At 48.0% G+C, this 14,425-nt stretch overlaps 1 protein-coding gene across 3 annotated transcripts in view; it reads right to left on the minus strand.

Moving 5' to 3' along the window:
- Positions 1–14,425, minus strand: part of LOC112068204 (protein Smaug homolog 1-like) — an 88,517-nt gene that overhangs the window by 39,404 nt on the left and 34,688 nt on the right. For all 3 annotated transcript variants that reach the window (XM_024135287.2, XM_024135288.2, XM_024135289.2), the window contains exon 3: positions 2,799–3,380. In XM_024135287.2, the coding sequence (XP_023991055.1) occupies positions 2,799–3,380 (582 nt within the window). The remainder of the gene's footprint in view (positions 1–2,798; positions 3,381–14,425) is intronic.

A 14,425-nucleotide genomic window follows, 5' to 3' on the forward strand; every position in this document is an offset into this window, starting at 1 on the left:
GCATGCTGCCTGCAAGAATGTCCACCAGAGCTGTTGCAAGAAAATTAAACGTTCATTTTTCTACCATAAGACACCTCCAACGTAGTTTTAGAGAATTTGGCAGTACATCCAACCGGCCTCACAACCACAGACCATGTGTAACCATGCCAGCCCAGGACCTCCACTTCCGGCTTCTTCACCTGCGGGGATCGTCTGAGATCAGCCACCCGGACAGCTGATGAAACTGAGGAGTATGTCTATCTCTAATAAATCCCTTTTTGGGTGAATTTTTTTTCTTCTGATTGGCTGGGCCTGGCGCCCAAGTGGCTGCGCCCCTGCCCAGTCAAGAGATATCCATAGATTAGAGCCTAATTATTTAAATTGACTGATCTCCTTATTTGAACTGTAACTCAGCAAAATCGTTGGAATTGTTGCACTTTGCGCTTATATATTCGTTCAGTATATTATGTGACTTGTTAAGCACATTTTTACTCGTGAAATTATTTAGGGTTGCCATAAAAAAGGAGTTGAATACTTATTGACTCAAGATATTTCAGCTTTTCATTTTTTATTACATTACATAGTCCCTCCCCTCCCACCCAATTTCATTGTTGGGGAAGAATGATTTTTTGGGTCCAGTCTCCAAATTAGGGACTTTTAAGCAATGGAATATTTCTATACAAACRTTCTCGCCATAATCTACAACTCCTTTGTTTATAAACTATATATACATACATTTTATTTAAACTTTTATTTAACTAGGCAAGTCAGTTAAGAGCAAAATCTTATTTACAATGACAGCCTACCCCGGCCAAACACTCCCCTAACCTGGCCAACGCTGGGCCAATTGTGCGCTGCCCCATGGGATACAGCCCAGGATCGAACCAGGGTCTGTAGTGACTCTAGCGCTGAGCTGCAGTGCCTTAGACCGCTGTGCCACTCGGGAGCCGCAACAATACTTAGCAGATCTTGATGGGGATTCCTAAACACTTCTTGGGTAGCCTAGAACAGTCCAATGACTTCACTGGTTGAAATGGTTGAATATAAAATCAAACTAGAGAAAATTACTTAATGTGGGTATAAGCTAAAATTCTTTCTAACCTGACCACTTTGGCTGATAGTAAATTTACTCGCGTTGGGGTGATGATTACTAGGGCCACATTCAGTAAGCAAACATTGTGGATTGTTGCAAATAGAATAGAATAGAGCTGACATGATTCTACATATCAGGCATGTTTGTTGTACGTGACGTATCTCTATCTGAACGTTCTACAAAGTTGTGCCCAACCCAAATTGCGTTCAGCAATTCAGACAACATCCTCGCTGATTGGCTGGCTAATCCCACAGTGACCGACCATTGGCTTAAAGAAGGGCAACTCTAGGTTAGAGTTGTGAAATCGTTCCTTTGTGCGATGGACATACTGCTGAAACTCCCAAGCCTAGTCAAAAATAAGAGGATCTTGTGCAGGGCCCGGAGCTTTAAATGTGTCCTTATTTATATCCTCAGCTGTCTCCTTCATTGGAGAAAAAAAAAGACCATTGCATTCTTCGGCTGGAAATATCCTGCTCTAACCACAGATATGTTCAATCTGAATGGCTTTGGGGTGCTGGAGCACAGTAGGGCCTACACACCCACCTACCGTTTTAGACTTCAACGCGGCGGGTAGACATTTTTCTTTCCTTTGTCAGAGGTGGCTACTGGCTGGCTAGGTGGGTTTGTTTGGAGTCTGTTTACCTATGTGACGGCCTGACCTCATTGGCTCCCGATATGGCCGATCTAGAATGTTCTAGTACAAAAAAAATCGAATCAAATTTGATTTGTCATATGCTTAGTAAACAATAGGTGTCGACTAACAGTGAAATGCTTACTTACGGGCCCTTCCCATAATGCAGAGAGAAAAAGATCTAGAAAAAGAATAACATGAGAAGCTAGGGAAGGATAACCTGGACGATGACAGATAATGGCACCTTCAGACCTACAGGGTTAGGGTCAGACTTGGGTTTAAGTCCTATTAGAAATCGTTGCAGATAGAAATATCACAAATAGAGCTGACATGATTCCTTATTCTCCATATCAAAGAGGCATGACTTCTCGATCTGAACTTCCTGAACATTCATTCAAATACTTCAGCTGGGCTTGATTGAGCTTGCCTGGCCCAATGGAACCAATAYAAGTCACAAAACTGCAAAATCTTTATCCTCCAGACAGGATAAAGAAAATACAAAGAGTATTAGAAATATTTCAAATGTATTTTAACCCAGGTCTGGTCAAATGGGAAGACCCTCTATTTGAAACGGTTGCTAATACACTAAAGAGGTGTAAAATGTCATTGTAAATCACACTAAACTATCGTTTCAAACAGTCCGGAGGTGAGTTAAGTCCCTTTAATAAAGACCACCCTCTTGTCAGTAGCGTTCAGGAACCCTGATTAAGCGCATGCAACTGCTGAGCATGCTGCTAAGAGTGTGAGTCTTCAAATACTAAAACAACCATCAGCGGTGGAGGAGGCCACGGCTCGACACGGCCTTCCTTTCCTCGTCTCCTTTCATGCACCACAACTGACGGTGAAAAGCCTGAGTAGCTTTTCAAACTTAACGACTTGCTCTTTGCAGGATAAGCCAGAATACTACTGTAATGCAAKCAGGGTGTAAACAGGGCTTTATGAATTCAAATTGATCGATTAATTGGACTGCTTTCAGATCAGTGCTGATCCAGAAAGAAAGTCAACCAGGAGAAGACACGAGGAAAGGAAGCTATGTCAGACTTTTGGGACGTAACCTACAAAAAGCAGGAAATCGAAAAAGAAAGAGCCACTCACTGCTGCCGCCCGTGCCAACCGTGTTGATACTCCCAGGCACCGACGAGGACGGGTAGAGCGCCAGGTGCCCGCCATTCTCACACCCTCCATGCCCCTGCTGCTGTTGGTGCCAACCACTGCCCAATCCCGAGTCCCTGGACCCCTGCCAGCCGTTGAGCCTATCATCCGAGCCGTAGCGCTGGTGGTGGTACAGCTGACCCAGGTGGCTCCCTGAGGAACTCCAACTGGACCCTGACAAGGAGTGTGTCGAGGGGGGCGTCTGATGGAGTGAGGCCGGGGCGGGGGGTGGCCGTTCCAACGAGTCGCCCCGGGCAGCGGCGCGCTCCTCCAGGTGGTTGAGCCAGAGGGCGAGGGCGGCGCGGTCGTCCAGCGAGGTGGCCGGGTGGATGAGGGCATAGGAGAGGAGTTGGCGTGACTCTTCGAGGTGGCGGCCGTGGTCGATGGTGTGCGCCAGGATGCGGGGGAGAAGGCGCATGTACTCGCCCTTGGCTTCGACGTTGCCCGGCTTGAGCAGGGGCAGGTGGGTGAGGACCAGGGAGATGACACGCTCCTTGGGCTCGCCCTGCCACTGGCTGATCACCACTGGGGGAGGAAGAGAGAGGAAGGGTTAGTACAGCAATCTACAGTACAACATAACCATGGCTTATTCAGGATGGTGCAACACTTTGAATTTTGCAGATAGCAAATGTGTGTGGGACGATCCCTTATCCAGCAAGTCAGAACATCAATTCTGTTCCACACAATATCTTTCGGTGGAAATATTTTGCAATTGCCTTTCGCGCTGGGCTGAGTGAAGCCCGGGATAGACTCATGGTGTTTGTATTAGCTCGTTCTCTCTAAGAAAAGAGGCAGGGTGGATTTGGCCTTCGGCTCGATATAACTGCAGGCAAAGCCACTCTCTCTTCACATCCCAACAGATTCTCAACGTATCCCCAACAAATAAGTCATTCAGTTATTCCAAAACAATTATGTTGTGGGAGCTCTTGCTTTTGCTTGTAGGAAATCCAGATGCCTTCCCCCCCACCCTTAAACAGGACTTGACAGGAACATAATCAACAACCTGTTTACAACCACACATGGCGGTGGGCAGACGGAGAAAGCAAGGGGTGGATGGAGGAACGAGAGGCGATAACGGACAAGATCGATTAAGAGGTCACTTTTTATTTTCCTATTTTGTTAAAATCGCCACGTTCAAATTCTTTAAAAAGTGCATCCCTCTAAGTAATCACATTTTACAAATGAATGGATAGGTGAAAGCCATGTGGTATTTCCCTCGAGGTCACTTGTCCAATCATGCCTAAATCAGTGATAACATCCAAGGAAGAACGGACAATAAAAGGAATATCTAGAAGTCGAGAGTGGGTGGGTAGTTAGTTGAGCCCTAGGCAGTGTGGTTGCTATACCTACCCTGTGGGGTCGTGGAGCCTATTGTTGTCTCAGCACTGCAGCCGTGAGAAGCATGCGTCTCAGAAACATTGCGTCATTCCTATCAGATTGGGACAGAGGCTATACATACTTCCGGGTCGAAGCTGTGGGGCTCAGGCCTGACCGCCACCGAGAATAGAGGAGACTGTATTGTAAGAGTAGAGGATACTGCAGTCAGCCCAGGGGTTAACTTCCTGTTTAGGGATCGGGATGTGTGCATGTTTGTGTGACCCTTTACGTCATTGGTCAAACATAACAGGCCGGGCAGATGTAGGCTACTGTAGTCATCTCTAATTCTGATACATGACGAGAGGGAATAAATAAATACTTAATAAATGCTAGAATAATACTACAGTACACAGTATTCTCCAGAGGTCACAGCTTTGTCACAGAAACAAAGGTCGTGTCCCAAATGGCACTCTATTCCCTATATAGTGTATTACTTTTGACGAGGGCCCATAGGTCAAAATTAGAGCACTATATAGGGAGTAGGGTGCCATTTGGGACACGTCCTGAGTCCGGAGGCTTGTTTAGGAACGAGGCAAGGCAAACTCCTTGTTTAGAAAGCACAGAGATGTCACCTAATGGGGACCACAGGCGGGCGGCTCTGTGGCCTATGATTAAGTGTCCCCTTCGGTAGGTAGGGCTTTTTTTTTTTGGCACTGCCATTTTTAAAGTTCAGGCGCCCTGACGGCGAGAGAGAGGAGGTAGAAAGGGATAGAGAGAAGGAAGAAGACAGGGAGAGAGAGCAGAGAGCGACAGAGGGGAAAGAGGAGAAAGAGAGGCAGTGTAAGGAAAGGAGAGAGTGTGCGAGAGAAAAAGAGAGCAACAAAATAGTGGGAAAGAGAGAGGGAGTGCAGTGAGCGTGAGAGGACACCTTCCCAAAATCCTCTAGAGGAGATGTGATCTTTTCAATCAGCAGGCATGTACGCTACAACCATGCCCAGGGATGAAACACTCAAACCTGAGTCTACACTGCTTGCTTCAGGACCAAGTAAAGATGAAATTGGGATTTTATCTCTGGAAGAAGGAGCACCAGCATGTATTCAAGACCATCTACAGTATCTGCAGGTGTCAAAAAAAGGGCAGGGGGCACCCTAGTGGTTAGAGTGTTGGACGAGTAACCGAAAGGTTGCTGGATCGATTCCCCGAGCTGCCATGGTAAAAATCTGTTGTTCTGCCCCTGAACAAGGCAGTTAACCCACTGTTCCCCGGTAGGCCGCCACTGTAAATAATAATTTGTTCTTAACTGACTTGCRTAGTTAAATAAAGGTTACATTTAAAAAAAGATATAAATAACCAGGGAATGAGAAGATGTAGGTGTATTTTCCCATATAGTGGTGCCCCAGTGTTGTACCTACTGCCTATGGCTCTGCTGGGCTAAAGGCCCAGTTTATCTGGTAATCAAGTCCTCACGACCCCCAGTAAACGCCCCTCACTTGAGTGAGTGCGCACTTGACTTGGCCTTAGCTCCTCCTCCTCTCCCTTTATTGCTTTCACTATCCACCGACTCTCCAATCCACCAGCTGCCCTACGGTCGCTCTCAGTCCACTGTGCTCCTCCACTCCCTCTATTTTCACCCTTCCTTTCCCTCCACCTTCCCTTTCTCCTCCACTCTCTCTCTCTAAGGGGTTAGTTGTGCATGGGAGCAGCAGGCAGCTAATACAATAGCCTACTCATCTCTGGGATTCTCACTTCCTCCCTCCTCCTCCCTGCTCTCCCCCTTCACTTCCTCCCTGTATTCACATATAGATGACATCCAAAAACAGCTTGAGACCACAAGTCTTCCTCCCTCTAAGTGTCAGTTTGATTAATCTATTCCTTGCCTGTCCGGGAAGAAGAGCAACATTGATCACACTTTATTGAAATGGGATTATGTTACGTGCATTTTTTAAAACGGGTATCCATTCATCTTGTGCTGTGTGACACACACACACAATCAACAATGTAGAATACAAAAGTCCTGAGTTCTCTCGCTCTCTCTCTCCTTGTCTCCTCTCCTTGTCTCCGCTCCTTGTCTCCGCTCCTTGTCTCCGCTCCTTGTCTCCTCTCCTGCATCTACACTGCTCTGAAACCACAGGACAGGTGAAAAGCAACATGGAAACCGCCCTCTGGGAATCTGCCTACACTTCATCATTACAGTTACAGTACAAAAAGGTAAGACGAGACTAATACCACTAGAGATGCACCCCCGGGGGTTGGAAAGAACAAGAGACAACAACAGCTGGACGAGTCTCAGTGGATGAAGACGCTTCCTTTACAAAAGAGAGGGAAACAAGGAGAAAGAGAAACCTGCCCAGACATTGCCTGTCAAGAGGTCAGTTTACAGCGTTCAGAGGTCAAAGTGTGGTCACTAGGCTAGGGAAACAGGCCACTCGTGAACCCAGAGGAATGCAACAAGGAGAGTTCTGAAGTCTGTGGCAGACTTCTCCTCCGCTTTCCTCCTCCCTCTATCCCCACCCTCGCTGACCCCTCGGGGTAGCGTTAACCTCATCCAACTCCAGCAGAAAAAAGGGAGAGAGAGGAAAAAATGAAAATAAAAAGCAGAGCAGACACTGTTGAGGGAATGTAGAAGTAGAAAGGAAACAGTGAGATGCTGCTCCTTACCTCCCCTCACTGGGCCCGAGTAATCGCTCCCTCAGTCTCCCATTCCTACTCATTTTTGTCTCTCCCGCTGAAAGATGTCAGTCTGAGTTCCTCCCTCTCTAATAGCTCCCTCTGTCCTCCCCAACCTAACTCTGAGGGTGTGGAGACTGGCCTTAACAGAGGGAGAGGTCATTTCTGGGAATGTGTGGATCACATTCACAGTATCTCCCAGCCCCCCCCGTCCAGTCAGTCGGACTTGGGCCTGTTCTCTCAACTAGACAATGCTTTGTTGCCTGGTGAACTCTACGTGGCACCCCGGGCCCAGCAAACAAAACACTTTTCCCCGCTGTCGCAGAGGGTGTGGCTTTCTAAAATTCCTGCATTGGGACATATTTGGTTTCTTTCTCTTCAGAAAGAAACCACATTTTCTCCCCAAAATATGATAAAAGAAATGTAATACAAAAAAATGATGCTAAATGAATACAGGGGAAACACTTGGAACAGGGTGTCATTTGGACCAGCAGCCATGGCACACATCAAAAAGGGTGCGTCCTTCGCTCAGTGTATAAATACAGCCGTGTTTTTCCACTTGGGCCACTTTGCAGAGGCATGTGGTTCTCGCACTTCCTGGGCTCAGCCCAACTGTCTCCCTGCAAGTCTGGTGCCACAAACCCCACGGATGACACAGAAGAGACAGTTACCAACCATAGAAATAAAAAAAATCTGGGTTAAAAAGGTTCCAAGCTCTTTCTTTGGAATAGATTCCTATGATACCAAGCCCGCATACAGGTCACCACAGGAAGGAAAAGGTTCGTCATAGAAATGACAAAGAGACAGACAACTCAAAATAAAATAGACTCTTCAAACCCARTCCAAAATAAATGGATGCCTATAGATAGGGAGGTCTCTGCTTTAAATAGGATTACAAAAACGAACTCGGGAGTTTTCAAATGGTCGTCATGGCAGTGGTAAGCAAGGTTGTAGGCTACGTCACAATTCAACAAAAAAACATCCCGCACTATGTCAGAGCCTGACCTGGCTTCACCATCAGATGGTCCAACTTCGCTCAAGCTGCCTGAGCTGTGGCAAATGACACATCTTACAGTGGTTGGCTGTCCTTCATAGACAAGCCACAGCTTTGGTTTCTGAACTCACACAGAGACAGGGAGAGGTATAACATCGAGAGAGAGAGTAAATGGAGAGATTTAACATCGAGAGAGAGAGAGAGAGTATAACACGAGAAGAGAGAGAGAGAGGTATAACATCGAGAAGAGAGAGAGAGAGTATAACATCGAGAGAGAGAGAGAGAGAGGTATAACATGAGAGAGAGAGAGAGAGAGAGAAGAGAGATGAAAGAGAAGAGAGAGAGAGAGAGAGAGAGAGAGAGATGGTCACTGGGTCCATGCCAAACCCATTACATAGCCAACTAACTGTTCACAGGAAGTGTCTCTTTTGAATCAAATCAAACTTTGAGACATCAAATGACAGAGGGTTGGATTGTAAATCGAGCAGCGCGGGAAGCATAACTTCTGTACAGATACAAGACAGACAACCACTTCTTAATCTATTGTCCATCCAGGTGTAGGAATTATGTCGAGTCACTGTGGAAAATGAGTTACACAAGTGATTTTTATAATTGCCTGAGATGACACACACACAGGGAGAGACTGTCAGACACATGATTCCCCTTGTTCTAAAAATAGGCCTGGTCAACATCACACACAGTCCCAACAACGCCGGGCGGGAGAGAGATAACACCCTATTTATACGAGACCAGAAGAGCACATCGACCGAAAAACAGCCAGCCAGCCACCACACATTGCGTGTACACCGAACACTCCACACGGGCCCCAAAAAATGCCATTATTAGCCCGCCACTACCCCCCCCCACCCCACCACAATGCTTTGGGCCACCATCCACCCAGCGCTGCCTGTTTTCCATCTGAAGTTTACCTCATGGCAGAGTTTAGAGCCAGGTTTATGGGGCCTAAGCCTACAGGCCTGTTTTCATCCTGTCAGCAAAACAAACAGGTCCCAGGCCCTCTACGTGCCCGCCGCGGTACCGGGGGCCTTTTTATAGTGTTGAGTCAATAGGGAGCGACTCGTTCCGTTCAACACAGCGTATTGCTGTAACATTTGCCTTCACAACGTGAGGTTTACCCTTTAGCCGCAGTTACACTACACGGCCAAAAGCATATGGACAAACCTTCATATTAATGGATTCTGCTTTTTCAGCCACACCCGTTGCTGACAGGCGTATACAAATCGAGCACACAGCCATGCAATCTCCATAGACAAACATTGGTAGCAGAATGGCCCGTACCGGAGAMCGCAGTGACTTTCAACGTGGCACTGTCATAGGATGCCACTTTTCCAACAAGTCGGTTCGTCAAATTCCTGCCCTGCTAGAGCTGCCCTGGTCAACTGTAAGTGCTGTTATTGTGAAGTGGAAACGTCTAGGACTAACAACAGCTCAACCGCGAAGTGGTAGGCRACACAAGCTCACAGAACGGGGCCGCCGAGTGCTGAAGCGTGTAAAAATCGCCTGTCCTCAGTTGCAACACTCACTACAGAGTTCCAAACTGCCTCTGGAAGCAACATCGGGAAAGAACTTTTCGTCTGGAGCTTCATGAAATTAGTTTCCATGGCCGAGCAGCCGCACACAAGCCTAAGACCACCATGCGCAATGCCAAGTGTCGGCTGGAGTGGTGTAAAGCTCACCACCATTGGACTCTGGAGCAGCTATCTGGAGCGATGAATCATGCTTCACCATCTGGGTTTGGCGGATGCCAGGAGAACGCAACCTGCCCCAATGCATAGTGCCAACTGTAAAGTTTAGTGGAGGAGGAATAATGGTCTGGGGCTGTTTTTCATAGTTCGGGCTAGGCCCTTTAGTTCCAATGATGGGAAATCTTAATGCTACAACATACAATGACATTGTAAATGATTCTGTGCTTCCAGCTTTGTGGCAATAGTTTGCGGAAAGCCCTTTCCTGTTTCTGCCTGACAACAAAGCGAGGTCCATACAAAAATGGTTTGTCGAGATCGGTGTGGAAGAACTTGACTGGCTTGCAGAGCCCTGACCTCTATTCCATCTAACAACTTTGGAACGCCGACTGCGAGCCAGGCCTAATCGCCCAACATCAGTGGCCAACCTCACTAATGCTCGTGGCTGAATGGAAGCAAGTCACCGCAGCGATGTTCCAACATCTAGTGGAAAGCTTTCCCAGAAGAGTGGAGGCTGTTATAGCAGCAAAACGGGAGACCAACTCCATATTAATGCCCATGATTTTGGAATGAGACGTTTGGACGAGCGGTTGTCCATATACTCGTCATGTAGTGTAGCTCTCTCAGAAAAGCTTGCTCAAAAGAGCAACAGCAGGAGTTCGGAAGTTTAATCGAGCCAACGGACTGAGAGAAAGGGGGGAAAAGCAATGAAAAGTGGCCCAGAAAGAAAAATAGTCATAATAATTTGGTGGGTGCTTATATATTTGTTCTATTTCACAAAATGTTTATTTTTTTTGCATATACCAACTCTGCCTGAGACACCCTCGCAGAGTGGGGTCACGGCCAAAGGGGTTGGTCTGTACTTTTACCCACACAGAGAGAGAAAAAAAACAATACTGAATTGGGCCATGGCAAGAGACCTACTGTGCGCACCTACACCCACGACCAACAACTCAACAGGATTTTCCAGGAGTGGAAAAGTAACGGGACGAAGGAGGGCAAAACTTACAAAATGTCAACTTTGGAAAAGGCAATTCAGAATGAGACGAAAGACCAAGAAAGGGGGTTGGAAGCCTTTCCAGAAAAGAAGGAAAGAAAGACGAGAGGGGGGAATGAAAGAAAAAAAAAAAGGGAAAAAGGTTTCCCACCCATATCCCTCCCTTCCCGAATGGACTCTCCAGCTCAGCAGTGAGGAATGCGCTGGCATACCACAGGTCCTAGCTGAAGAATGCAGTTTCCGCGCGGGGCCAGAGCTGATGCTACATCCCCAAACCGGCGCTGGTTAGACAGAGTTTCTCTTTGAACCCCCCCCCCACTACACATACACTTGCTCCAGCCCTCTGTATCCCCAGCCCCTACCATAACAAACAACCAAACAACTTCTAATATGTTCCACAGAATGGAGAGGGAGGGAAAGAAGAAAAGTGGGGGAGAGACAGAGAAGTGGGGCACAGAGAGAGTAGGCTAAGGGGGACGGAAAAAAATGAAGGTACTACCCGTGTCCCAATACAAATAGAAGGCTTCCTCTCATTCTCCACCATTGACACATGTACCTGAAAAGACTGGATAAGTTACTACAATCTAACTTTCACCAGAAAGTTTGTTCCATATCAGTGGTTGTTGGGAGGAAAAGGGACAAGGGAGGGAAACTAACATGCACCAGAATGTAGGGACAAAGCCAATGTACAGTACCAGTCAAAKGTTCGGACACACCTACTCATTCAAGGGTTTTTCTTTATTTATTTTTATACAATTTTCTACATTGTAGAATAATAGTGAAGACATCAAAATGATGGAATAACACATATGGAATCATGTAGTAAGCTATGGCTTTTCCTCAGTCCCTCCTCCGTATGGTTATTCAGTTCAGCTGTCATCCAGCTGTGAGCCCCAGATTGTCTCTCTCGAACTGAACTGAGAGACAGAGACAGAGAGAGGCAGAGAGAGAGAGACAGAGAGAGAGGCAGAGAGAGACACGAGAGATGAGAGAGAGAGAGAGACAGAGAGAGAGGCAGAGAGAGGAGAGGTCAGAGCAGAGACAGAGAGACAGAGACAGGACACAGAGAGAGGAGAACGAGACACGACGGAAGAGAGAGAGCAGAAAGAGCAGAGAGAGAAGACCAGAGAGAAGAGGACAGAACAGGAGAGTACACAAGACAGACAGACAGAGACAGAGAGAGAGAGCCAGAGAGAGAGACGAACAGAGACGAGAGAGACAGAGAGAGAGGACAGAGAGAGAGAGACAGAGAGAGAAGAGACAGAGAGAGAGGACAGAGAGGACAGCAGGGAGAGAGGCAGAAGAGAGAGAGGACAGAGAGAGAGGCCAGAGCGAGAGAGACAGAGAGAGAGGCAGAGAGAGGACAGAGACAGAAGAGAGAGAGAGGAGAGCAGAGAGAAGAACAGAGAAGAGACAGAAGAGAGAGAGAGACAGAGAGAGAGAGCACAGAGAGAGAGAGAGACAGAGAGAGAGAGAGAGCAGAGAGAGAGAGCAGAGAGAGAGAGAGAGAGAGAGAGAGAGAGCGAGAGAGAGAAGAGAGACAGAGAGAGAGAGACAGAGACAGAACAAGAGAGACAGACACAGAGAGAGAGAGAGAGACAGACGAGAGAGAGACAGAGAGAGAGAGACAGAGAGAGATAGAGAGGCAGAGAGAGAGAGCAAGGAGAGGCAGAGCAGAGAGAGAGAGAGAACAGAGAGAGAGAGGCAGACACAGAGAGAGACAGAGACAAGAGAGAGAGAGACAGACAGAGAGAGAGAAGAACAGAGAGAGAGAGACAGACAGAGAGAGAGACAGAGACGACAAGAGAGAGAACAGACACAGAGAGAGAGACAGAACAGACGAGACAGAGACACAGAAGACAGACAGAGGACAGAGAGAGAGCAGAGAGAGAAGAGAGAGAAGAGAGCAGACCAGAGAGAGAGAGACAGACGAGAGACAGAGAGAGCAGAGACAGAGAGAGAGGCAGAGAGAGAGAGACAGAGAGGACGAGCAGAGGGAGAAGAGACAGAGACGAGAGCAGAGAGACAGAGAGCGAGAGCGAAGAGAGAGACAGAGAGGAGAGAGACAGAACGAGAGCAGAGACAGAGAGAGGAGAGACAGAGAGCAGAGAGAGAGAGACAGAGAGAGAGGCCAGAGAGAGGAAGACAGAGAGAGAGGCAGAGCGAGCAGAGACAGAGAGAGAGGCAGAGAGACAGAACAGAACAGAGAGAGAGAGAGAGAAGGCAGAGAGACAGAGACAGAGAGAGAGAGAGAGCGAGAGAGAGAGACGAGAAGGAGAGAGAAGAGAAGAGAGAGAGGCAGAGAGAGAGAGAGAGAGAGAGAGAGAGAGAGAGAGAGACGAGGAGAGAGAGAGAGACAGAGAGAGACACAGGAGACAGACACAGAGAGAGAGACAGAAGAGAGAGACGAGAGGAGAGAGGCAGAGAGAGAGAAGGAGAGAGAGAGACAGAGACGGAGGAGGCAGAGAGACAGAGAGCAGAGGGACAGAAAGAGAGAGAGGAGAGAGGAGCAGAGAGAGAGAGACAGAGAGAGAGACGAGACCAGAGAGAGAGAGAGAGACGAGAGAGAGACAGAGACAGAGAGACAGAGAGAGCAGAGAGAGAAGACAGAGAGGAGAGACAGAGAGAGAGGCAGAGGACAGGAGAGAGAGGAGAGAGAGAGAGACAGAGAGGAGAGAAGAGAGAGAGAGAACGAGAGAGAGCAGAGAGAAGGAAGAGAGAGAGGCAGAAGAAGAAGAGGCAGAGAGAAAGAGAGGAGTGGAGAGGGAGAGAGACGAGAGAGCAGAGAGAGGCACAGAGGAGAGAGAGGCAGAGAGAGAGCAGAGAGAGAGAAGAGAGACGAGGAGAGACGAGAGCAGAGAGAGAGCGAGAGAGAGAGAGAGACAGCACGAGAAGCACGAGAGAGAGACAGAGAGAGAGAGAGAGATAGAGCAGAGGAGACAGAGGAGACCGAGAGAGAGACGAGAGAGAAGAGACAGATGAGCAGGAGAGACAGAGAGAGAGACGCATCCAGAGGCATGAGAAGAGCAGCAGAGAAGAGAGGCGAGAAGAGTGAGAACCGAAGGAGACATCACAAGAGACGGCAAGAGAGAGAGAGACAGTGACACAGAGAGATAGACAGACCCACATCGAACAGAATAGAGGAGAGACCCAGAGACAGCCCAGACAGACCCAGAAGGCACATGACGAGAGAGATGAGACGCGGGACCAGGAGCTGAGAAGAGAGACAGATGACGAGAGATCAGACACAGAGAGACAGAACAGGACAGAACACAGAGCAGAGACGGAACAGAGAGACAGGGACAAGGACACAGAGATGAGAGACAGAGGAGAGGCAGGAGAGACAGAGAGGAGATGTGCAGAGAGAGAGATGACAGCACGAGAGAGGCACGAGAGAGAGAGATGAGAGCGGCAGAGACGAGAGAGACAGCAGACGAGAGAGACCACAGACAGAGAGGAGCAGAGACAGAATGATAGACGATGCAGAGAAGAGGACAGAGCAAGAGACATAGAGAGCAGATTCACGAGAAAGAGACAGAGAGAGACAGAGGAAGAGACAGAGGACAGCACACACGAGTAGAAGACCAGACCCAGACATGAGAGAGAGCAGGACAGGACAGATCAGGGACAGAGGACGAAGACCAGATCAGACAGGAGAGAGAGAACAGAGAGACCCGAGAGGAGACAGAGAGAGAAGATGAGACGAGAGAGCAGATGAGAGATGAGGATGAGAGAGGGAGCACAGCTAGAGAGACAAGGAGAAGACGACAGAGAAGATGACATGGAAGAGACAGCAGAAGCAGGACAGAAGCAAGTTACGAGACAGAGATATGAGAAAAGTGAGAAGAGTTACAGTGTTAGGGACATGGGTACCCACGCAATCTGAGTAGTA

Source organism: Salvelinus sp. IW2-2015, unplaced genomic scaffold, assembly GCF_002910315.2.
Source record: "Salvelinus sp. IW2-2015 unplaced genomic scaffold, ASM291031v2 Un_scaffold245, whole genome shotgun sequence".
In the NCBI taxonomy this organism is placed as follows: domain Eukaryota; kingdom Metazoa; phylum Chordata; class Actinopteri; order Salmoniformes; family Salmonidae; genus Salvelinus; species Salvelinus sp. IW2-2015.